The sequence below is a fragment of the Argiope bruennichi genome, chromosome 9 (assembly GCF_947563725.1).
Source record: "Argiope bruennichi chromosome 9, qqArgBrue1.1, whole genome shotgun sequence".
NCBI classification, from domain to species: Eukaryota; Metazoa; Arthropoda; class Arachnida; order Araneae; family Araneidae; genus Argiope; species Argiope bruennichi.
Genome location: NC_079159.1, coordinates 121677261 through 121702377, shown reverse-complemented (window position 1 = coordinate 121702377; position 25117 = coordinate 121677261). Strand labels below are relative to the sequence as shown.

Genomic DNA, 25117 nt, shown 5'->3' with positions numbered 1-25117 from the left:
TTAGCCTACTAAAAATGGCAACGTCTTTCTTTCGCGCGATTTCGCACATGGTAATTTGTAAATACGGATGTATACTTGTACAAAAAAGACTAATATTTTCTAAATAAACTCCACAGTTATTAAAATAATTTTATCTAATTAATCAAAAAGGTAAGTAATCAGAAAGTAAATCATTTCTGTATTTACAAAATAAATACTGATCTTTTGTTGGTATATTATTAAATTTTTTTTCAATGTTTGTTACATATCGACGAATTTAAATAGATCCTTTAGTACCAATTTTGTTTTCAAATCTTACTAATTTAATTTTTGTTAATATACTCTACAGAAAATGATTCAACATTATGGTGATGAGTTCATTTTTGAAAGTTTGTCATCCTTTAAAATCTTTTAGTCGATTACTACGTAGACCCAGACTTTTGGCGAAGGTAAATAGTATTAAATTAATTAAATTGTAGATGGTAGTAGACATTTTTTAAAAAACATATTGCTTGTAACTGATTAAAATTGAATAATATGTAGAGAGGTTGTGATAAAAATAACAAATGATACATCGCATTCTTTTTCACTGACACTGAATGTTGAAATTTTTTATATTAACAAAAAAAAAAAAAAAAAAAAAAAAGAATTTGCATTTTCAATTACAAAAAGGGGAGGGAGAATGAAAGGTAACAAAAAATAAAGGTCCTTCAGTTTTCAGTACTTTTAGAAAGATACATTTTTTGTAAACACAAATTAGAATTTTTTTAAAAGTGACTATTTGATTTTGCTAGTGTCTATTTTAAAAGTTTAAACATTATTCAATAGAAATATAATCCTTAAAAACATATGAACTAAAAATGGAAAAAATTTGATAAATCTTAATTTTATTTAGATACCAAAGTGTGATGATGAATGTAACAACAAAAAAAACCTTTCTAATTTTTTAGTATTTAAGAAGAATAAGTTAATTAATTAAAATTATAAATCAAATTATTTTGAATTTTAATGTCAGTATCATAAAATAATAAATTCTTGTAAAAGTAATTTCAGTTTTAAAAAACTATAGATTTTTAAATTGATATGAATTAAACTTGCTTCAATAATTTTTAATTTGTACAATTAAAATAAAACCATTTGATTTTGTGAGAAACAAATAATCTATATTCTTTTTTAATGGTTTACAATAATATTCAGTGTATAAATTAAGAAAAAAGTATAATAATTATAATTTTTTATAGTAATATTCAATTTTCATGAATTATATTAATTCTAATGGTATTTGTAACTGTAAACCTGGAATATGATTGTTTACGAATTCTTCATTTGTCTTTTAGTATTTTAGTTTATTAAAGCATATATTTGTATTTATTGACTTGAAAAGTGTTTTATTTTGATACTGATTTAGATATTTTTTAGATGTATATTCACTTACTTTAGTTTATTTCAAATTATTGTAACAATTTTTCAGATGAAATTCATTAAATTTTACTAAGATTAAAAAGTATGGAAATTTTTATAGGCTTGTAATTTATATATTTAAATGTCTGTCATTTTTATTTTATTGATGTTTTCATAGTGAGATATTGAAAATTGATTTAATAAATATTAAAAAAATATTTTCATATCAGAAATTCATTAAATTGATTACATGTATTCCTAAATTTTGAAATAATTTTTTTTCTGTATCGTCAAAATTTTTAAGTGTGCTATTACTCCTTCTTCTAGAACTAAAATTAATGGCAAAGATCTGTTTAATTAATTAATTTTAAAAACTACAGTATGTTAAAACTTGTATTTTTAAAAAAAACTACAATTTCTCAATTTTGGTAATATCTCATTCTGAGGTTGATATAAATAATTATATCATAGTCTAATATATTAGGTTGTAAACTGTAATGGTATCTAAATCAATGAATAGAGATAAAGAATTTATTAAGTTCATAGATTTCATTTAAATTCCTATTATCATGATTAAAAATTTGTCATTATTTATTTTCCCACTATGCTCCAAAAACTAATCTATGGTCACTTTTTTTATGAAGGCATTTTGTAAAAACACAGATTTTAATTATTTCCATATATTTCACTTTTAGCCTGTAGATTACAGACAAATGAAATGTGTAATAAATTGAAATAAGAAAGATCAATGTGCAAGTTGCTGTACTTCATTTTTGAAGTATTAAAAAATAAGACAATAAAAGGAATTTTGTTTTGTTGTGTTCATAAAAATGATCTTTATACATATGAGGATACTATATAATAAGAGTAGTCTCAGGAGATGTTATTTATATCATTTAATGCTATTGCATTTATTGCATCATCCCACTGTAAAAAGGAAATTAAAATAATATAATTGATGGGAAATTCTGAAGTATTCTTTCAGTATTCTGAAAAGTTGCCTGTGTTATTAATGTTGTAATGTAATTGAATATTTTATGGTAGAAAGAAAATAACTGCACTAGAATTAAGAGAGAGATTGCATTAAATTTATTGATTCTTTACAGGTAAATATGATGGTAGTGCTGGAGTTAAAGAAAAATCCTTATAAAAATGAATATTCAGTTTTCAATAATGAAATATTTGAATGTCAATCTCAGAATCGTTTTACATGTCTAGCCCATTCTTCAATGAAAGAGAAGTTGTTTTATTCAAGAAGTGTAGTGTTTATAGTGTTTTGCTAGTTATTTCCAGGGTGTAATTTGATCTCTATAAATATTGCATGCAAAAGATATGTAACTAATTTTGTGAAATCATCTAATTATATTAGCTTCTTCTAATATGATATAGACTTGGAAAATTAGGACAAAAGTACTTTAATTTTTAAAATGAAAACAAGATTTTCCTTCATAATTAAAAAGCAAGATTTTTGTAATGTTTCTTGATAAATATTAGATTTCCATTATATTTTTTATTACAAATTGGGCTTTAATTTTGTTATTTTTCTGTGAATATCCAGTTCTCTTAGCTATTAAATCTTTGGTACTGCAAAAAATAAAAGTGATGAGTATTTTTAAAAGAGCATAATGATAAGTTACCTTTACCATTATTTAGTGTAAAATGGATCTTATTATTTTTAAACAGATTCTATATACAAGTAATAAAGAAGATTGTTGATAAAATAAGGGAATAAGGAACATAGTAACAAAATAAGGGGAAGGATTTATATATATGTATATTGAAAAGAGTTTGGAATCAGTGCTTATATTTTATTTAAACTAAATTATGAGTTTTAGTACCAAAGACTGTATCATCTCTGTACAATCTGTACCATCTCTGTGTATCATTTATATTGTAAACTCCTATTATATATTTTAAAATCATGTCTTATCTTTTCATGATAAGAATATATTGCCGAAATATTTTTACTTTACTATGACATATGCTATATTAGTATTGTCATCAAAACAAGAAATTGTTAAAAATATATTTTAAAAACTAGATTGTATCATCGCTTTTTATGAACTCATTTCAAAATTATTTCTTTTTAAATATCACAGACCTAAATTTCATATGTTAATTTATATTTTAAAAAGTTACATTATTTTGACGTTGCTTGCCATGAGATATTTAACTGTATTTTGTAATTTATGAATATTAATGCTACATTTTACTGCAGTAAAGCATTGAGAACTTTAATGAAAATGTATAGATTTATGTAATATATAAATGAATCTTTGAAAGAGAATAGTACCAACTTGAAAATAATTATATATATCTTAACAAATTTGGAGTTTTTACTGCTGATATTTTTAATTGTTTATGATATATTAAAAGTTATTTTAAAATATGATATTTGAGTAATATTTAGCAACTACTTTTTAATATGTATTGATGTTGATCATTAAAACTTAAGGTAATATTTTTGATTATAATTTTATGAATTACTCATTTGTGGATTTCAACATAATAAATAAAAAAAGAAAAAGAAAGACATAGTTTTAAATCTGTGGTTGTATCTGCAGGTAAAGATTCCAGCCATGAAATACGTACTTGTAACAGGTGGAGTCATCAGTGGTATAGGGAAGGGAGTAATTGCTAGTAGCATTGGCAAAATCTTGAAAAGCAATGGTTACTTAGTAACTGCAATCAAAATTGATCCATATATTAATATTGATGCAGGTACATTTTCTCCTTATGAACATGGTAAGATTTTTTTTTTTTTTTCATTCTGTTTCAAAATTATTTTCTTTTTATTCTTTGTAAGTGTTTCATGATTATTAATATTTCTGAAAATCTTACTTTTAATCTAACACTAAAACAAAATTTCAATGTGTTTTCTTGTAACTCATGTTATTTTACACTTTAGAATTAATTATATATATATATAATTATGTTTTTTAAATGCTGTTTGAGATATTGTTTTTTTAACTCTGAAATTATCTTCTGTAGTTTTTAAAAATTATTTTTTATCTTTGTTATCTAAAATTTTTACATTGTTTAGTTTTTTAAATCATAAAGTATTAACACATACATGTTGAAGTATGTATGTATTTGATAATCAAACAAAAATATTTTAATTCAAATGTAAAATATCTATTCCTGCTGATTGAGAAAGTATGAACATTTTCATTTCATTATAAATAAAATTTCAAATAAATGATATTAATTTATATTTGAGCACTGAAAGCTAAAACACCTATTCTACCCTTGAGTTATATTGCTGATATTGTTTTTATCCAGAAAAAACTTTATGGATTTAAAAGTGTATTCAAATATTTACGGAAGAATATATAATCTGTAAAGAAGAATGAATTTTTCAAAGTCAATAATCTTATTGCAATGTATAATGTTTTCATAAAGTTCCCAGAAGCCGGTTGGATTTAGAATTCATCTATAAATATTTTTCATTTTTTAAATGTTTATAAAGGATTTTTCTGAAAAGTCTTACTGCTGTTTATAATTGGAAATTTAGTCTAATATTTTCTGTCTTTTGATTTCAAATATTATCTATAAGTATCTGTATGTATATATTCTTTATATTTCATGTTTCTAATATTTCCTTCATATTTCAGGTGCATATTTGCTTAATATTTTCTTATACTTCACATTTGTTTACATAAATTAAATACGTATATTACAGTTTTTTCCTTTCATTTTTAAAATGTTCATTTTTTAAAGGTGAAGTTTTTGTTCTTGATGATGGTGGAGAAGTCGACCTTGATTTGGGAAATTATGAACGTTTCATGGATATAAAATTGCATCGAGACAATAATATTACAACAGGGAAAATCTATCAAGATGTCATAAATAGGGAGAGAAGAGGCGACTTCTTAGGTAAAACAGTTCAGGTGAGTTTATCAAAAGTGATAAGAAGTCTTTAAAATTATAAATGAGATTTAAATTTTATATTTTTAACTTTGTATACTTTACTGTTTATGTTTTTTAACTGAAGTTATAAATGGTAGCATTTACTTTCATAAATTAAAGTAAACTGGGTGTTACAAATCTCAGTTATTAAAATTTGATTAAAATATTTTGATGATGCTTTTAAAAAGTAAAATATTCTAATTTTTAACTAAATTATTTGAAGAAATATGAGTTGTACTGAAAAAATATTTTACAGAAATCTATCAAAATGTAAATCAGTACAATTCTGTATGTTGATGATGAGAAATTTAAGAAAAACTTAGGAAATGTGTAACATGGAATGAAATAAAAATTTTGTTTTATAAAAATATATAAAAAAGCCCCAATCATTACTATAATTTAAATGAGCTTTGTCCTCTCCTCCTTTTCATTTCTGCCAGTACTTTTGTAGTTACTTGACTTAATTTCAAACAACATTGATTGCCAAACAAAATGTTTTGATCTAATGTTCTAATAAATAAAAAAAAATTACATCTGTTTTCATAACAAAACTATTCCAACTTTATTTTGATTTATAATTAGATTGTGTTCACAAGTGTTTAGTATTTAAGTAAACTTGTTTTTCCAGTAAATATTGTACATCATCTATATATATATATTTTTTACAAACATATATAACATAATTTTTGAAGCAGAGTCATGGCTGAAGGCAGAAAAGACATTTTGATTTTTTTAACTTTGTTTTATTCTATTCCGGGAGGCATGACTTACATACAAGCAGCACGGACAAAACAGGTTGCTCACAGCAGGGCAGAAGACAGTGAGAAAGGGCAAGAGAGAGAAAAACATTTTCTCAGTTCTTATATACTATGAGATTCTGATATAGATTTCTTTACCCATGTCAAATTAGACAAGGGAATCATAGAGATCTTTTAAAAAGAATTTGCTTGCTTGGCAATTTTATATCCCTTCACTTGGAGCGTGTAAACTGCCGACCTAAGCATTTTTACAAAGCTGCAGTTGAATTAATTAAATAGAAAAGGTGGAATGGGATCAGGAAATAAGTGAATATTTTAGAATGAAGTTAATATGGCTAAATGAAGATAAAACTTTAGAAATTAATTAAATTGAAATAAGATTTTAAAATATCATTACACACACACACACACAAAGCTAAGCTAATGTTTTTGGATGGCTTGTTCTTCAAATTGATCCTAAATTTTTGTTTTTTATATGTTTTGAAATTGCACATTATAGTTTCCATTTGTTACAAATATCATTTATTATTTTATGTTATGTTAAAAAAGAAAAATTAAGATTTAGAAACAAATGAAATACATAAAAAAAATCTTTTTTATTCTCCAATTTCTCAATTATTTTGATTAAAAAATGGCTTAACATCTAATTTTTTTTGTTCAAATATACTTAAGATTTTAGAAATGAGTTTTATGTGCAATAAAAATGTTAATGTCTACAAAATATTTTCCACTTGAAAATATTGAAACTGATTGCCTAAACTGCTTTTGAATTGACAACAAATGGAGGTTCTGGATCTTTCTTTTTTCCTTTTCTTTTATTAGAATCTTGATAAATACAATGAGTTTTCTATTTCAACCTCCCCTTTCTCTTTTTTGTTTCCTTTTATGATTTCTTAGAATTAAATCCTCATAAAACCTTTTATATCAGAATAGTTTGAAAGATGAACACTATATCCATATTTGTTACTTTTGGGTAATTTTATTGCTATGAAGTTTTTTTTATCTCTAGCAAAACAAATGTAAAAAAGTAAAGGAACATTAATTATAAAAGAAATGGAATTTAATTAAAAATATATATCTGATTATAAATCACAATATGCTTTTACTTTGACAAATTAGAAAATCTATTTTCGTCCAGTGAATCCATAATTTGTTTCGAAGGTAGTTCAGCATTTCATATGGGAAAAAGAATCATTGAAATAAATAGGCATGGAAATCAGTATTTTTTGTGCTAATTGTATATGGTTAATGTATTTTCTGCTAATTGTATTTTTATTACTGATTTACATTTAATTCTACTGTGGGTAAAAAATTTTTGTACAAAAAAATTGTGTTTGGGAATTACTTCCTTGTTTTGCTTGTTATTTGGAAGATTTTTTAAGCTTATATAATTTTTTTCAGGTAGTTCCTCATATAACAGATGCCATACAAGAGTGGGTTGAACGAGTAGCATTGAAACCAGTTTCAAATGGCAACCAACCAGAAATCTGTATAATAGAAGTAAGTTGTTTTTGTTTTTTTAAGCTATTTGCTTTTATGATTCATTGAGTCATTCCCACTATATAAATCATTTGAAATTTTATCAAAAAAATATAAAGAAAGATATTAATAAATTTTCAAACTGATGTTTATGCAGATCCATTAATTGTTATTATATTGTTTGGTAGGGGGGAGACTGGTTTCATAATTTTTTCTATTTTGTGTTTTAGACTAATGTTTTTTGTACTGAAAATTGTTTTAAAAAATTTAGTGTAACATATCATTGTTTCCAAAAGTTTATTTAGTTTTCATTAGCTGTTAGTTTAATTTTGTCTTATAATTAATTAGTAATAATTGCTGAATAAGGATTCGTTTATTAATGCTCTTAATCAGCAAGTTAGTTCATTTGAAAATTTTCTGAGAAATTTTTAAAGATAGTTTTTCTTTTATTTATTTATTTAAGTGGAAATATCCCCCCTTCCATTTTTAACATACAAGAATTATTGTACCCTCCTTATAGATGAAAAATTTCACCTTCCAAAGATATTGTGTTTTTCCTTTCATTTTTGCATTGATTTATTAATGAAATCATAATTTTAAAATCCAATAACATCTCTTAAACAGAGAAAGATTTGTCTTTTTTTTTAAACAAAAGAAAACATTATGAATTACATTTGCTTGCTGTTTTTAAAAATAACATTGAATTACCTTAAGTAAAAGATTTCGGACAAATCTGGGATTTTTGTAGTGCTTATAAATTTGTCATAACATTTTTGAAAATTTTCATTAAAAAAAAATTTTTTTTAATGGAAAACTGCTTATAGTGTTGGTTAAAATTTACTTATGACTATTATAGAGGCATAAGAAAGTACTGATCTTTTTTTTGTAACTATAATGATTAAATTTCTGTCCTTCTACCCTTCTATCTATCTTTCAGAATTGATAAAATAGGAAAGGCAGTTGAAGGTAACAGAAATATGACACTATAGGTCTATAGGTTTAGTTTACATCTTATAAGAAGAAGAAAAAATGTGTGTCAATTCTTCCCATTGAATTTCTTTGTTCTTTATGAGCACATGTTATTGTGCAAAGACACAATAACATGTGCTCATAAAGCCATTTGCCTCATGCCATTCAAAATATAAAACATGTTGTTTTATATTTTGAATGGCATTCAATATGGTTAAGAAATCATATTAATAATATTGATCATTTTTTGCATATATTTGAAAATTAGAATATCAATTATAGGAGCTTATGTCATCAGCTGTTCTAATGTAAAAGATTCCAAAGATATATGCATTTCAGATACTAGGCAGTTTTGCATTCTCATCTTAATCAGACAAAAATTATGCATTGTGAAAATTTATCTCTTCATTTGAAAAATTCTTCTACTAACATGTTTATTCTCCATTATCTAAGATTTTTTCTTTAAATCTGTTAGTACATTTTCTTGATAAACTATATTATTTTGTTTTTATTTTTTAGCTTGGAGGTACTATTGGAGATATTGAAGGAATGCCTTTTGTAGAAGCTTTTAGACAATTTCAATTTCGGGTAAAGAAGGAAAATTTTTGCTGTGTGCATGTGAGCTTGGTCCCTCAGGTAAATAATTATATATAATAAGCAAAATTATATGAATTCTAACATGCTTGCATTTTTACAATTTCTTAAACTTTTGTGTTGCTACTTAAAAATTAAAAAGAAAAAAAAAAGTAGAATAGTTCTTTAGAAAGTTTCATAACATTTTTCTAGGAAATGCGTTTCTTATCAAAAGTTAATAATAATTTTAGAGTCTAAATTATTATATAAATGACAGTTTTTGAGAATATCTAAAATTGGTGCTTTTCTTACTGCAGAATTTTATTAAAACACATTTTTTTATTAATTTTTTAAAAATATCTTTCAGCCGAAAGCAACTGGTGAACATAAAACAAAACCTACTCAAGCCAGTGTTAGAGAATTAAGAGGATTAGGTTTATCACCTGATTTGGTAAGTGTTATAATTTTTTTATTCATGTTTTTTATAAATTTCCACTACATTTAATGAAGAGAAATCTATTTTTTAAAGTAAAATAACATGATGCAAAATAATAAAAAATTACTGTATTTTTTTAAAATTTTTTTTTAAATGCAGCATTTTTAAGGGAACAGTTCATTTTTCTGTTTGTAGATACATGATAAATTTTCCCTCCTGTGAAGTTTTACAGACTGTTAATTCAATTTGTATTGTTTTTCTTATACCTTTTTATCTTCTATTGTTATTCTAAATCTGATATTATTAGAAATTGTACCAGTTCAACAAATTAGACTTACTATTACAGTCTATCTGAATGAGAATCCCTTTTATTTACCATTCTTTTATTTCTATTCTGATACACAGTTTTTGCTATTAATTTTAAAAATATGATCAACAGATGGCTTCAGCAAGCTATAAAAATCTTAATTAGTAGAGTTTTAATAAAGTAAGATATAATTAAAAAATATAAAAAATAAGTTTAGATGATATGTTATTCTTAACTCTTCTTTTTCAGTTGAGAAATAGTCTCATTTATATAGTTTGTCTATGTTAAATGAAATTGTTTATGGTTTAATAGAAATGTTCATATGCCTATATATGCATGTTATTTATTTTTTTAACAAATGAAAGTCTGTTGAAATTTTTCATTTTACTGAGGCAAATGTTCACTCAACTGTAAAAGAAGTTTTGATGATGTTATTTCTTTCTTAACAATTATGAACTTTAAACATTGTTTTTAAACTTTTCTAAATAGTGAAATATTATAAATTGGATTTTTATATGGTTCCAATGTACTAATTATTATGCTTTACATTTATTGCCAGTTTATATATGATGATAATATGCATAAAACTGCATTTATTCTTTTGAATATGAGGATTCTTTTTTTCTCTGTAAATTTATTCTGATGTTGGTATTGACCTTAGAATTTCACTTGTTCTATCTAATAGTGATTTTGACTACTAGTTATATGATAATTTATTCTGCATTTAGTTAAAATGGAGATTTAGACAAAGTCAGAAAGCAAAATATAGTTTAATGCGAGTTTTTTACACTTTTCATATAATATTTTTTATATTTGATTACATTTTTATTTATTTATTCAAGGCTAAAAAAGAACATAAATTTAAACCAGCTGAATATAATAGGTGGAAAGCAAAAGTTTAGTAAATGTTACATTTTTAGTTCATAAAATTAAAGCAAATATAATTTTTGAAATCATATAAGCTGCAGTTTTATTTATTCTTTGATATTCATCTATATTTTATAGTATCGTTGCATTTTAACATTTTGCTACACCTGCATTAGACAATGTTTTTAACTATTTCTATTGATTATTTAGTTATTGATGTCTAGGATTTTTTAGGGGATTTTTTTTTAAATTTATTATTTGCTAATGCTATGAGTTTGAAGCAGTGTTTTCCTAAATGGTATCATATTTGATTTGAGGAATTTGTCATTTTTTTTTTTGTGTGTGTTTAAATAATGAAAGATGGAATCTTAACAATTTTAAAAAATTATATCATTAATGTATATATTTCAGATTGTTTGTCGTAGTGAAAATCCTGTTGATGAAAATGTGAAGCAAAAAATTTCCAATTTTTGTCATGTACCACCAGAGCAAGTGAGTATAAAAGCAGTAATAAAGTATATCTTAAGTTCTATAAGATTGAAGTACTACTTGAATGATTACCTTAAGATATTTTTGTATGTAATTTACATATTTTTCAAATTTCCAATGAAACTGCAGTTAGTTTTCACAGAATATTGTTCTTTTAGGTAATATGTCTTCATGATGTGAAATCTGTATATCATGTCCCTATTTTCATGGAAGAACAAGGATTAGTTAAGTTTTTCCATGAACGATTAAATCTTCCAGTGAGACAGCCGGACTGTTCCATTGAAGCACGGAGACGCTCGCGAGAATGGCGCAAACTTGCCAGAAAAATTGATCGTTTGGTTACAGAAGTGAAAATTGCTTTGGTAGGCAAATATACTGTATTGGAGGACTCTTATGCATCTGTTACAAAAGCACTACAGCATGCTACAATGATGTGCAATCTAAAATTAAACTTACAGGTAAGAGTTATGCATTGAATCTTACGAATGATTATAATCTTTGAGAAAATTCACAAACTCATTTATGATACAAGAAAATTAATAAATGAAATTGAAATAACTATTTTTTTCTTAAAGCCATTCAGCTAATGTTTGAAGCAATGTCCAAATCTTTTGTTTTTAAACAATGCATTTATTCTTCTTATTGTGCAATTTTCATATTGTGACTTTCATCCTCAAGCAACATGCTTTTAAAAGAATAGACCATATTTTTTTGATAAATTATCCCAGCATATAATTTGTAATTAAAAAAATTATTTTTTAGAAAATTTTTAGAAAATTAGAAATTATTAATATATGTAAGGTTGAAATGTATAGGTTACAGTTAGCTGTTTGGAGATTATCATATGATAGATTGTTATTATTTCAGGGTTGCAATATACTTTAAGAAAATTAAAATAATTAAACATGTGCAAAGAGATGCTTTGTTTAAAAAAAAAAAAATCTACATACAAAAATGTTTGAAGACATATTGTCAAAATTATTAGAATGTTAATGAAAATTTTGCATTTTTCTTTCTAAAAATGTTTATATATATATTATAGATATGTATATTTATAATTTAAATATATTAATTTTAGTCTTAATTCATTTTTATTCATTATAAAAAAATGTCAAAATAGGAACATTTTCATGTATTCTAAATTATGTATTATTAAAAGATTTATAGCAAAAAAATCAACACAACTTTTACTATTTAGTTGTGCCTTTGTCTACAATGTTTGATTTATGGTATCAACTAATTTCTGAATTATTTCTAGTTGATACTGCATTATTCATTTTGATCTTCATTTTTTTACTCTTTGAAAGGTAATGGCTGTTTAAAAATCAATTATAAATATTCAAAGGATTTTTGATGTGGGTATCATTATTTTACTGAAAAATATATTGTCATACCATAAGCAAATTTGTGATTAATTTCAACAAATTTTGAGATAGGAGATAAATTGCATACATAGTACAATTTTTAACAGTCGTCATAATTTTAGCTGAAAGAAAAGGAAAGACATCTTTAGAGGAAGAGAAAAAAAATCCCATAATATCAATTTATTGTACACAGGATACTTGTCTGTTTATATACCTCATTTTATGACCATTATACTCTGTGATCTTTTTGATCCAAAGTGTTCATATTGTATGATTAACACTTTTTTGTGCTAATCTTACAGTGATAGTGTTCTCTGATCATTTTATTTCTGCATTACTTTATATATATATATATATATATATATATATATAATATTCTGTTTCACATTTTTTGCACAAATGACAGGTACCCCCGACTTCACCTGTTTATGCTTTTTTTTTTTTTTTTGTTGGTTTTTATATTATTCACCTTCTTTTCAGATTTAAATGTCAATAAAATTTCTAAATTCTTTGGCAATATTCTTGATTTACTGCTCCACATACAAAATAAATAGAGATTCATTTTGAAATCAAATATAAACATCATAATTTATTCAGATAATTATGAATATCAAATATATTGCTTAAAACAATAGTCTTTTATGAATTAAAACTTTTTTTATATGCTAATATCTTTTTCATTTAATTGCTTAGGTTTATTCAATCATTTGAATTGGCAGTTCTTCATATAATTAGAATATTGTAATATATATATATTGTATGCCTAAATAAGACTTTTTGTAATCAATGAAAAAATATTAAATTCCTGAAACTTAAATAAATTACCCTGACTTATTTGTTATCATTATTATTATTATTATTTTAATTCTGTGGGGCCACTAGAGAGTTGAGTTTTTAGTTGACTTATTGCTGAGAATTAGAAAATTAAATTCACTAGAACTAGTGTTTGTTAGACACTAAATTTCTTTCTAATTCTTTTTATTAGTTTATTGCAGCAGCTGATTTGGAGCCAGAGACAGAGCGAACAAATGCTATTCGTTACCATGAAGCTTGGCAAAACCTTTGTAGAGCAGAGTAGGTGTCATTATTTAAGTAAAAAGCTAGTTGTTTATATTTTGAGATTATTTCATTATCATACCATATCAAATATTGTAATGAGATACTTTTTAAAGCTATATATTTTTTAATAAACCCAAAGATAACTTTCATATCCAGTGTTCCTAAGATTCCCCTACATCTTATTGTTGATTTATATTTTTCTTTAGTGATAATATTTGTATTCAATTCCAGTTTCATGTATAAATAAATGAAAACTCTGTAGTCCTGACATTATGCTTTATTCCATTTGTTTCCAAAATTTGTGTAAAATTGAACTTTTGAAAACTCTTCATGAATTAATTTGACTTTTCCTGCACAGTGTAAAAATTCTCATATTCTTTTGATAGAAAAATATTTGACCAATAAATTCAAAGCTTGCTTATTTATGATGATATTACAGCTTTACTAATTACTTTGTTATATTAATCTAATAAGTTATAATTTGATGTTCAGAATAAGTTGCTCATTTTACAATTAATATATGAACCTGAATAACATTAATTAGAATTTTTAAAAAAGGAGCTAAATACATTTTGTGTGTGTGTGTGTCAAAATAATTGAACCTAAACAGACAGTTGGTTTTATACTTAATTCTTTTTAGTGGAGTCATTGTTCCTGGAGGCTTTGGAACTACAGGCATTGAAGGCAAAATTGCTGCTATTCATTGGGCAAGAATAAATAAGAAACCTTTTTTAGGTATTATTTCTTTATATTTTACAGCTTGCTTTTCTATAAAAGAATTATTTTCAAAGAATTGCATTCTTTTACATACAATATAAGGAAATTTGTCTTTTCATTTTGATCAAAATTAAAGGAGACAATTTTGAGCTCATATTATTCATTCTGCGATTTATTGATGGTTTCTATCAAATTTTAAAACTTGTCTTGGATACAATATTAATAATGGAAAAGTAGACTAAATAATATATGCTATTTTGTTCCTTAAAATTATCTGATAAAAATTAATTATTAATACATTTTACTATTTGTTTTCAGTACAAATAAATTATCTTTGCAATTTTATTTAACATATAACATACAATAACTAGATCTTTAAATAAAATGATATTATTTAAACATTAGTTGATGTTAATAAATTTTGCAGAAAAGGGAATGAGTGTTTGATTCAAGTTTGATAGTGTTTCTTATTCTGAAAAACACTGTATTGATCTTTCAAAGCTTGTATAACATAAATAATACTAGGAAACAAAATAATATGCGATTCAAACCATTGGAAAAACTTTTTGCTCTTTCTTCAAATTAAAAAAGAAAAAAACAAAACACATTTCTAAGTTTACATAAATCATAATTTAAATTTGAATAATTCTCAACCTTTCTTTTACTTGAATTGTTGACTTCCAGGAGTGAGTTTGATTTGCGTATATCAATATTTCTGGATTTATTAAATGCAAATTTATTATATTTTTCAATTTCATTTCTGAATTAAACTTTAATTCAGAGATTAATCATTTGTATAGCATTCTGAATCATATTCGAATCTTCTTAGAATAGATAAAGAATTATTGTTTATTTCCATTAACAAAAAGGATGCAAATTTTTTTTTCACCAGAATTCTTTAATGAATATCTAGAAATGTTATTGAAATTCCATGTGTACCTTGAAATTTTTTTGTAATTATATATATCAATTGCCTATTAGTAAGTAAATTTCAGGTTTTAATCTTTATTTGAAGATATTAGAAAGAAAATAGATCAAAAGGTCTTTCTGATCTCGCCATACTTTCATTATATTAAAAAAAAAACATTAATTATACATTTAAAAATGCAACAATGTTATTGCAGATATGTTATATACAACTGCCAATGTGCATTCATCAATATTTCAATTCTTTTTTAAAAATTTGGAAAAATATTCTTCTCTCTTAAATTTTTGCACCAATCAGAGTGGAGCACATAGCATCAAGGGAGCCAAATCTCTGAAACTTGCAATTTTGTTTTACAGCTAAATTTTTGATGATTCTAGGAGTTAGCTGTGTTCTAGAGTGGCAATTGTTTATGAACTTCATCCATGAAGGGAGTTGGGAGAATTTAGGTGGGAGGGGCCTTATCAGTGACTTGACAGAAACTAACTGAAAAATGAGGAAAAACATGAAATTATTGGATTAATTTAACATCTGTCAAGAAATTCAGAGTAATTTTTGAAATATCAAGAAATATTTTTAAGAATTTTTAAAAAAAATTATTTACAGTAATTTCAGATGAACTGACTTACAACAATATATTCGGATACTTATTTTTGTGTATAACATATCCAGTCTTTAAAAAAAAAAAAAAAAAGATTTGATCTTAAAGAGCAGTTAAATGAAGCAGAAAATACATTAAAGGAAATGAAAAATATTACTATTTGCTTTATAAAAATGAATGTAAATAATAATATGAATTGCTGTTTATAACATATAAAATAAACTTGCAGGCATTTGTCTTGGATTCCAGTTGGCAGTTGTGGAATTCGCTCGACATGAATTGGGCTGGGAAGATGCACATACAATAGAAATACCACAGAGTAATACCAGGGAAAATAGAAAGAATGTTGTAAGTATCATTTCTTTTATTTTTGCCTTAGATATCAATAATGCTTATTGGTTGAAAAAGGTGTGCTGCATTCAACAGTAAATAGAAAGGATTTTTTATTTAGTGTTGACAAATTCCTAAAACTCTCGTTTACAATGCAAGAAAATTTTGATTAATATATATATGACCAAAAAATGCAAAAGCAATTAAAGACAAGTATAATTTGTCATTTTAGAAACAACATAACTATAGCTTTTTAATATAACCTAAAAATTAATAATTAGACTCTTTTTCTAGTTTAAAAAAAAAAAGTACAGTAACGACTGTTTAAAATTCTGAAACCTTTTATTTTACTCGTACTTTTTCTTTTAATGTAGGTAGAATTGTTTGATATTAAACTAATAAAATAGATTTTATTTTAGATTACAATTGGATGGAATCTCATATCTTTTTAAAATTTAGATTCTCAATTATGAGAGAGCAGAATAAAATGTTTCAATTTTTATACTTCTGAAATGGAAATTAATAATTATCAATTGTTGACTATTATATTTTAAAAGCAAAATAAATTTTTACATATTGAAACATTTACTGCTTGATAGCTGAATTGAGATTCTAATTGTTTTATCTGATTTGTTTAGGTGATAGAAATGCTGGAACATCATACAGGAATAATGGGTGGAACCATGAGGCTTGGAAAGAAAATTACTATGTTCCGAACTGAAAAGAAAGAAGAATCCACGTTGTGTGAGTTTTATAGTTACGAGTTTTATTAATAACACACGGGAGGGGGGAGGGTCCTTTTTTCTTTCTTTTTTTTTTTTGAATTACTTTTTAATTTTAATAATTTTTAGTTGAGATATTTTAACAATAAATTTAAATTTTTTAGTTATATATTAACCCCTTAAGAACCATCAAGATACTTTGTACATTATTTAGTGTATAAAATTCTGATTTTGCTAAATTTTTTGTTACTAAAAACAATGGCTTATAGAGAACAAATGTTTGAAAGGCTTTTTGCAACATTTAAATGCTTTTGAAGCAGAAGTTTGAAGCAGAAGAAGCAGTATGATGGCAAAATGTCCTTTGCTCCAAAGTTAAAAATTATCTCATTAGAAACTCATTTATTTTTTTAGATTATAATTTAAAATAAAATATTGTCTTCTGATAGATGTTTATATAACACATAAAAATATTTGATAAAAGTTTGTAAATAATATCCAGCAATATTTTAAATGAAGCATTCTTGATACTTTTTATGCATTTGAATAGTATTTTATATACTTTTATTTGTTTGGAAAATTAATATTAAGATTATAGCTAATATTTGAAAAGGACAGAAATTCTATTTTATTACAAATTCTTTTTTTTTTCTTCTGTAGGGCGTCTGTACGGGAAGCAGGACTTAATTGAAGAGAGGCACCGGCATCGTTATGAAGTAGACAAGATATACGTGGAGGATTTAGAAAAGGGAGGGCTTAATTTTGTTGCTCATGATGAAAAAGAAGAGAGATTAGAAATTTTAGAACTTCCAGGTTATTGCTTTTATGAATTTTCAATTGATTAAAAGATAAGAAACAGATTTCATTATTTCTTAATTGGATTTAGGAAATCATTTATTTAAATTTTTATGTAAAAAAATATTGTTAATCCAGTTTTGCATTGTAAAAAAATTTTGATTAAAAAAACTTTAAATTAATATTCAACAAATAATTTGAATGAGCAATATAATTTGTTCTTGTTGATCCAATTTATTTTCATAAAATTCTGAATCTTGTTTTAATACAAGCAAAGAATGGAGAAAATTTCACCATATGTGCTCTTTATGATAAATTTGAAACTCAATTAAGAGCATTGGTGACATCTGAAAAGTACATAGCAATGCTGTGCTCTTTAGTTGAGTCAACTTTTCCAGAAGATTTTATAAATGAGTGAGAATGCACATGTAACAGAGTTCAAAATAAAAACAAGCTCAATATTTTGGTAAACTTGTTAGAATTTCTTTGATTGGAAGTCAAAATTGATGAGAGATTGCAACTTGCTCAATCCAGTTTTGTGAAGGATCAAGAGTTCTAAAGAATTGAACAGAAAGATAAAATTCCTATGGCAGCTTGCATTGTATCTAGTGAATAGAAAAGAGCTGATAAAAATGACAAGCAGTGCATATTTTGTAATAAATCATTTCATAATCCATCAAAATGCTTTAATAAGATGCCTGATATGTCATTGGAAAAGAAATATTAAAGAAGCGTGCTTTGTTTATTTGGAACCAGGTTATAATTTGAAGAGCATTATATTGTTACAAATCTGAATAGTGTTATCGTAGAAAAAAAACCGGTAAAACCTTTGTAAGATCTGTCCTGTGCGTGCTGAGCTTGGCAACTAAATGGATCATACTGGAAAGTTCGAGAAGTTTCACGATCCATCCAGTAGCAACCAAGATACACTCAGATACACCCTGATTGGTCTGAAGATTCTAGCTCCGCCTCCCGGAGCTATAAAAGACAGACACTCTGAAGCTGGAGGGAAGCTGTGGTCTAAGGAATGCAAATATTTAGGCGTTATTCTAGATAGTAAATTAACTTGGAAATCCCACTTTATTTACACAGCTAAAAAGTTTCGAGACCTAACTCGTAAATTTTATCCCTTAATTTCTCGAAACTCCAAAATGAGTAGACAAAATAAAATGCTTATTTACTCTGCCTACTTGCTTCCAGTATTAACTTATGCCTGCCCTGTGTGGGGATATGCTGCCAAGACTAATCTTAGACGTATTGAACGCCAGCAGAATAACTTAATTAGAAATTTCTGCAATATGAAATACTACATGCCCAATACAAATATGTACTTATGCCTAGACTACCCCCCTCTTAAAAAATTCATTAAAAATCTAGCCACTAACTTTAAAAACATGGATAAGAATGAAAATGAAGCAATAGCTAAAATCCCTAAATATAAACCATCTACAAACTCTAGAAGACCCCGTAATATACTACTTTAATTTATCTCATCCCTTTAGTTTTTCAAACTCAAACTAAACAGTATCTCAATAGCCAATTCTAGTTCACAAGCAGTAAAAACTTACTAAGCCCAACGGCAGCGTACCCTCCCCCCTCACCCTAATATCAGACAATCACAATGAGTCCTGACACTCGTCATCTCCAAATTTCGTCGAAGACGGTCACGGCAAAATATAGACAGCAAAGCACTGTGAAGTCTCTCCTTACCGGGGATAAGCCCCTGCCGGGGCTAGACGCCCCGTCAACCCAACCATCAAGCTGGAGGGAAGGCGTGTGTGCGAGTAGTCGGAGTCGACGACAAATAACAGTTTTTTGGAGTATTAGATAGCAAGTGAGCTGCTGAATTATAGCGATTAAATGTGCTGCATTATTATGATTGATCGACGGTATTTTGTTGTAGAAAAATTTTTTGTAACAATATGTAAGAAAAAACATTATAATTATAGTATTATATGTCCAAATAAAAGTCAATCACCTGAATTGGATGCCAAGGTTTTCTTGTCACCAAGGAAATCATCTACAGTATTGTATAGATTAGATAGATATATAATTATCCAAGGATTATTCAATGCTGGTGCTGAGATCTTTTATAAGAAAGATATTTAGGATTGGAACCAGATCAAGAAATGTTGAGTTGTGGACTTTTGGAGGGCAGTGAAACTAAACAAGAGTCCCATAATGTTTATAACATTACATTTCAAAGCTTATGTTCAAATTTCAGGAACAACATTTCTGTTTTAAATGAAAAGAAAATATGTAGTGCTACTCTTTGTGTAAATAATCCTGAAATTTTCCCCATTTTAAAAGGAAGAAATATAGAATTAAATTATACAGGGGAAGAAACTCCTGAAATAGGTTTATTAATAGGAGCAGATTATCCTGGTGCATTACAGGATCAATTGAACACATTGATAAAAATTTAGTAGCCATAAAATTATAGCTTGGATTGACACTTAAAGATAAACAAGTGAAGCAATCAAAATATTTGGAGAAAGTCATTTATGCTACCAATTTAGATTTTACAGAATTATGGAGCCTACATGCCATTGGTATACGAGATCCTGTAGAAATTTAGTCAAGGCAGGTAAGATAATAAACCTGATAAAGAAACATTTGATTTTTCCTTAAAACTGTTAAAAGAAGTGTAGTCAAGAGATAAAGTATGCTGTGGAAAAGCAGGCATTCAGAGTTAGAAAGCAACAAAGAATTATCCACTAAATGTTTGATGTCAATGACAAAACAATCTTATTCGTTCAGGATGCCAATTTGTAAAAAATCTTCAATGATTACTATGGATATGATACGAGAGAACAATTTAATTGCGAACATTTACATAAAAATTGTGAAAGCATATTTATATCAACAAAAAAGGAATCTGAATTGAATTATTCCATGTGGAGTTGAGTTGTAACTGGTATGATACATAAATTAAAAAAAAAAAAAGACAATGACACACACTTCTATGATTTGATGTTCAAATTGATTTTATGGGGGGGGGGATGAATTTAGGACCAGGGAACAATAAAAGGGCAGTAATAATGGAAAGTATATTTGAATATATAACTTTTTTTTACTTACACTATGGAAAAATATTACATTTATTATTTACCTTAGGAGTCACAATGAACATCTTGACTAGCATTTTAGGCTGACAATGATATGCTCCTGAACTTGATTAGAATAGATTTACTGATGTCATTTTCAAAGCAAATGGTTTGCCACACTTCAAACTAATGATTGGCCATTAGTCTTGGAAAAAACATTGAAATTAATACAAGAGTTGGGAGGCAATTTAGTAGTAATAGGCAGTATAAATTCAGCGTAGGAAATAAAAGGAAAGTCTTATGTCTTTTTAAAGATGTGTTCTGAAGAATTAATTCATCTGTTATTTACTAACATAATTTTTAATAGTTCTTACCTGACGTATGGTCTGACAAAAAATATTCAAATACTACTTTTTAATCCACAGTTACTTACCGCACAATGAAATTACATATTTTTTCAAATAAGGGGTTATCTTCATTTTTAGATTTATTTAAAATCTTTTTTTCAAATTGAAATGTTTAATTTTGAATACATATTTGAATTTCTGATGTTGAAAAAAATGGAAAATCTCATTTACGACATAAGGGATCTGTGACTATAGTTTTTTATTTTTAATTAATATTTAAATTAACTGGTTAAAATTTTTTTGAATAGAAATTCATTAAAAAAAAATGAAAGAGCTAGATGTAAAACAGTGCTATTCCAAATTTAATCCCTTTCTATCGGTTTTAAAATATCCATTAATAACCAAAAGCTTTCCAAACAGAATGGTTTTCGCAATTTAGCATCTTATTTTCACAAAAGGATTGAATGCTAAGATGAGGCAAAAATATCAATGTATGTAACAGATTTTACTCTTGTTACATTTCAAATAAAGTTTTCTTTGGGACAAATTCAGGCCAATTACAGAAAAAGCAGTTTGTGAAAGTTTTAATTAATAGAAACAGAACATAGGCAAAAATCTGTGCCAAATACAAAATTAAATGTATGAATAAAATTATCGAACAAAATACAAAAATAACTGATTGTGTAATGGTAAAGCAGTGTCCGACATTCACAAAATACTTTAAAAAAATAATACGAAACTTTGTAATGCTTCAGTTTTTGTTTTTTATATAATACACTATTGGTAAAAACAGATTGAATATATATATATAAATAATATTAAAAATTATATAAGCATAGTTTAGTGGAAACTTTAATTTCCAAATTAGTTATGCAAGTTATGAGAGTTATTGCAAGTAAAATGCTGCTTATTTCAGATATGATCAGCTAGCTAGAAAATATTGATAAATTCTATGATATTTTATTTATAATTAAAATTCTATAATATTTTTGTATAAAATTATGAAAGTTATTTAAATATCTGAAATAAAAAGTGAATGAATTTAAAAAATGGAAAATAAACTTGTTCAAAAAAAATTATGTTCTACTTTTAACTGCATGAAGTTTGTTACTTGTAATATTACAAATAAAAATATTAGAATAAATAACTGTATTGCCAAAATGTTAAAATAATATTGCTTATAAATATTCTTACATTCTTTTTCTGAAAATTTTATATTTCAAGAAGTAAATTGGTAATGGTTCTATTTTTTCTTGCATATCTAAGGGAATTCTATCTTACTCTACAGATCATCCCTACTTTGTAGCTGTACAGTTTCATCCCGAATATATCTCTCGTCCCTTGAAGCCATCTCCTCCTTATCTTGGACTCATCCTGGCTGCCAGTAACAGACTGCAGTCTTACCTTGCTAGGGGTTGTCAGGGAGTTGTTGATGCAGAAACATCTGATGAAGAGCAGATTGCCGAGGTGAATGAATACTGAACATTTTTCTTCATAGGTTTCATAACAAAAATAAAATTTTAACTTTGCTTATCATACAATTCTTTGCTTTATTCATTAACTAATTGCTACATTAATGTTGCAAATTTTGAAGAAATTGAAAATTTAAAAGTATAATTAAAAATATATATATCATATAGAAAAAAAAATTATATAACGTATCAGGTTACTCTTCAAGTTGACATGCTTACAATATTTAAGATTTCCAATAATTTACATGAAATTAATATGATATTATGCAAAAATCATTTTAGACATAAACAAATTTTAAAAAATTTTTGGTTCAAAAATAAATGTTTATTTGACTTAATGATACTTTAATATTTATCATCTAGTTTTCAAAAATCTCTCAAAGACAAATATCTTATTTTTTAATTTTATTAATACATTTTGAAAACAAAAAAAGAAAAATCTGAAGAAAGTATAAAAGTTTTTGAATAAGAAGCGGCTGCTGCTTCTCCTATCCAATATTCTATATTACAATACAACCTACATACCTTCTTCTTTCTTCATTTTCTATGCTTTCTATTCACTGCTTATCTGTTGATTAATAATGTAGTCTTTAATCTTTCTTCCCATATTGACTGCACCTTGCCTTTGCTTATAAATTTTCACAGATACGGACCACCACCTGTTAATGAAATTTTATACTTTTCAAGTAAGCTTGATAACAAATTTATGACCTCAAACATTAGTCTCATTGGACTTATTATTTGATTGCATATTATTCCATCATTTAAAAAAAAAAAAAAAAAACTATGAAACCATTCAGTAGTTTTCAAACTGAAAGGAGACAATTTTTAGCTTTATTTCTGTTATTGCTGTTTTCAAAGAATTATGGATGATATATATTGCTGTATGATGACATCAGGATTTAATGCATAAGGCATAATTGCCATATATGGAAAGAATTAAGAAGAAAATGGCTGCCAAGATCAGATAATTGTTGTATTTTTATTCATTATCTTTTTGTATTTATAGGCATGAAACTCTTTATCTGGTCAAAATGCAAAGCCATCTCCTGATATCCCAGTTTCAAGAATCAAGAGAAAGCTTATTACTTAATATAATTATCTATAATACCAGCAGGAAATTGTGGACTTTATTATCTTCAGAATATATATACATCCAACATCTTTAACTTAAAATGTGAAACCAGATAGTTTGGTTTCATTGGCATCATTACAGAAATTGAATTAGTCTATTATCTTGAAATCAAAATCAGATTATCTTTAATCACAAGGTTGTCCAGTTGAGAACTCTTTCTTTTGCTTGACTACCATCATGATGGTAGCCATTGGTTTGGTGAATTATCACTTGAAAAGCATCCCTTTGTCAACATGGACATTTTAATCTATGCAAAAAATGTTCTTGTTGTTTCTAGTTTGTCTTATTAAACTTATCAAAAATTGAATTCTTGTGTTACTTCTCCATCTGTTTCAAGTTACTGACTGCAATCAAAATTTTGCTTATAAAAAAATATCTGAAACAGTTGCTTTAACAGAATTTGAAAGTTGGGATTTAATTTTCACTGTAGTGAATCCTGCCTGAATTAAAATAATAATAATTATTATTATTATTTACTTTCTATTTTTCTCAATATTCCTGTTTATCTGTTTTTCATTCAGCATAGCTGTAAAACAGAACCAAATACATGTACCAACCATATCAAGTATTGGTTAATGAACAATGCAACCTTTTTTTACTTTCTTATTTACAACATAGGCATATAGAAAATTCTGTAATCTTCAAATAAAGGGGGATTTGAGACCCTCTACTATGTAAAAAGACAGGTTAATAATATGGCGAATAGGGCCGAACCAAGGTGGTCCTGTGGGTAAAACCCTGCATCCCTTCCCCATTAAATGCTTCATTTTTATTAAATTTTCATCCTATCTGGGACTTCCACCCACTCTGTAAAAAAAGTTATCTTCATTTAATGTTTACAATTTTATTAATAGGTTTAATTTTTAAAAAAATGTATTTTTGAAAAATAATACCTTAATTAGCTATATTAATGAAACATACAGTATACAACAAATTGAAGAACAAATAAATAAAATACAAATCATTATATTTAATGAAAGGCTAGAAGTGAAACAAAATCTTACTTTTTATGACAGCTACTTAACTTCGATATTTGTTTTATATCTAACAATGCTTCTTCTATTTTACCAATAACCTGATAGGTAATAGAAATAATAAAAAAAATTAAATGGTGAAATAGCAATCAAAGAACTTACTTTATTTTCCTACAAACTTTGTAGATATAGTTGAATTAAAGACATTTCAAATAATTAAAGTGTTTTATTGTCTGTTGAAGTAAATGACAATAGAATTTGAAACATAAATTTTTGTTAATTTTATTTATTATAAATTTAATGAATACACATCATTAGATTAATACAATCAATATCCAATATAAAATTTTGTAATATTTATTATGAATACTAATATGCATGTTTTGCACATATTATTGGCAGGACAAGATATAAATTTATGATTGAATTTTAAATGATAGTGTAGTGAGTGTATAATCAGCCATT

At 25.8% G+C, this 25117-nt stretch overlaps 1 protein-coding gene across 4 annotated transcripts; it reads left to right on the top strand.

Annotated features, from left to right (window-relative positions):
* LOC129984075 (CTP synthase 1-like) lies at window positions 1-23985 on the top strand. Of its 4 annotated transcripts, XM_056093847.1 has the most exons (16): window positions 12-150; window positions 329-428; window positions 3945-4125; window positions 5101-5270; window positions 7449-7547; window positions 9015-9131; window positions 9436-9519; window positions 11090-11170; window positions 11326-11625; window positions 13517-13605; window positions 14231-14325; window positions 16063-16181; window positions 16802-16907; window positions 17543-17695; window positions 22360-22538; window positions 23553-23985. In XM_056093847.1, exons 2-16 carry the CDS (start codon window positions 345-347, stop codon window positions 23556-23558), a joined length of 1863 nt encoding a protein of 620 aa, XP_055949822.1. In that variant the 5' UTR covers window positions 12-150; window positions 329-344; the 3' UTR covers window positions 23559-23985. The 4 variants fall into 4 exon arrangements, with proteins under 4 accessions (XP_055949823.1, XP_055949822.1, XP_055949821.1 ...); XM_056093846.1 differs by lacking the exon at window positions 23553-23985 and having other exon boundaries at window positions 22360-22612; XM_056093848.1 differs by lacking the exons at window positions 329-428; window positions 23553-23985 and having other exon boundaries at window positions 1-150; window positions 22360-22612.
* The last annotated feature ends 1132 nt before the right edge of the window (window positions 23986-25117 follow it).

What these genes read in the sequence shown, in the direction of transcription:
- LOC129984075 (XM_056093846.1), top strand. Translation starts at nt 345, where the DNA reads ATGGTGATGAGTTCATTTTTGAAAGTTTGTCATCCTTTAAAATCTTTT. An exon ending in AAATAAGAAACCTTTTTTAG is followed by an intron (nt 14,326 to 16,062) that starts GTATTATTTCTT and finishes ATAAACTTGCAG; the next exon opens with GCATTTGTCTTGGATTCCAG. An exon ending in AGAAATTTTAGAACTTCCAG is followed by an intron (nt 17,696 to 22,359) that starts GTTATTGCTTTT and finishes CTTACTCTACAG; the next exon opens with ATCATCCCTACTTTGTAGCT.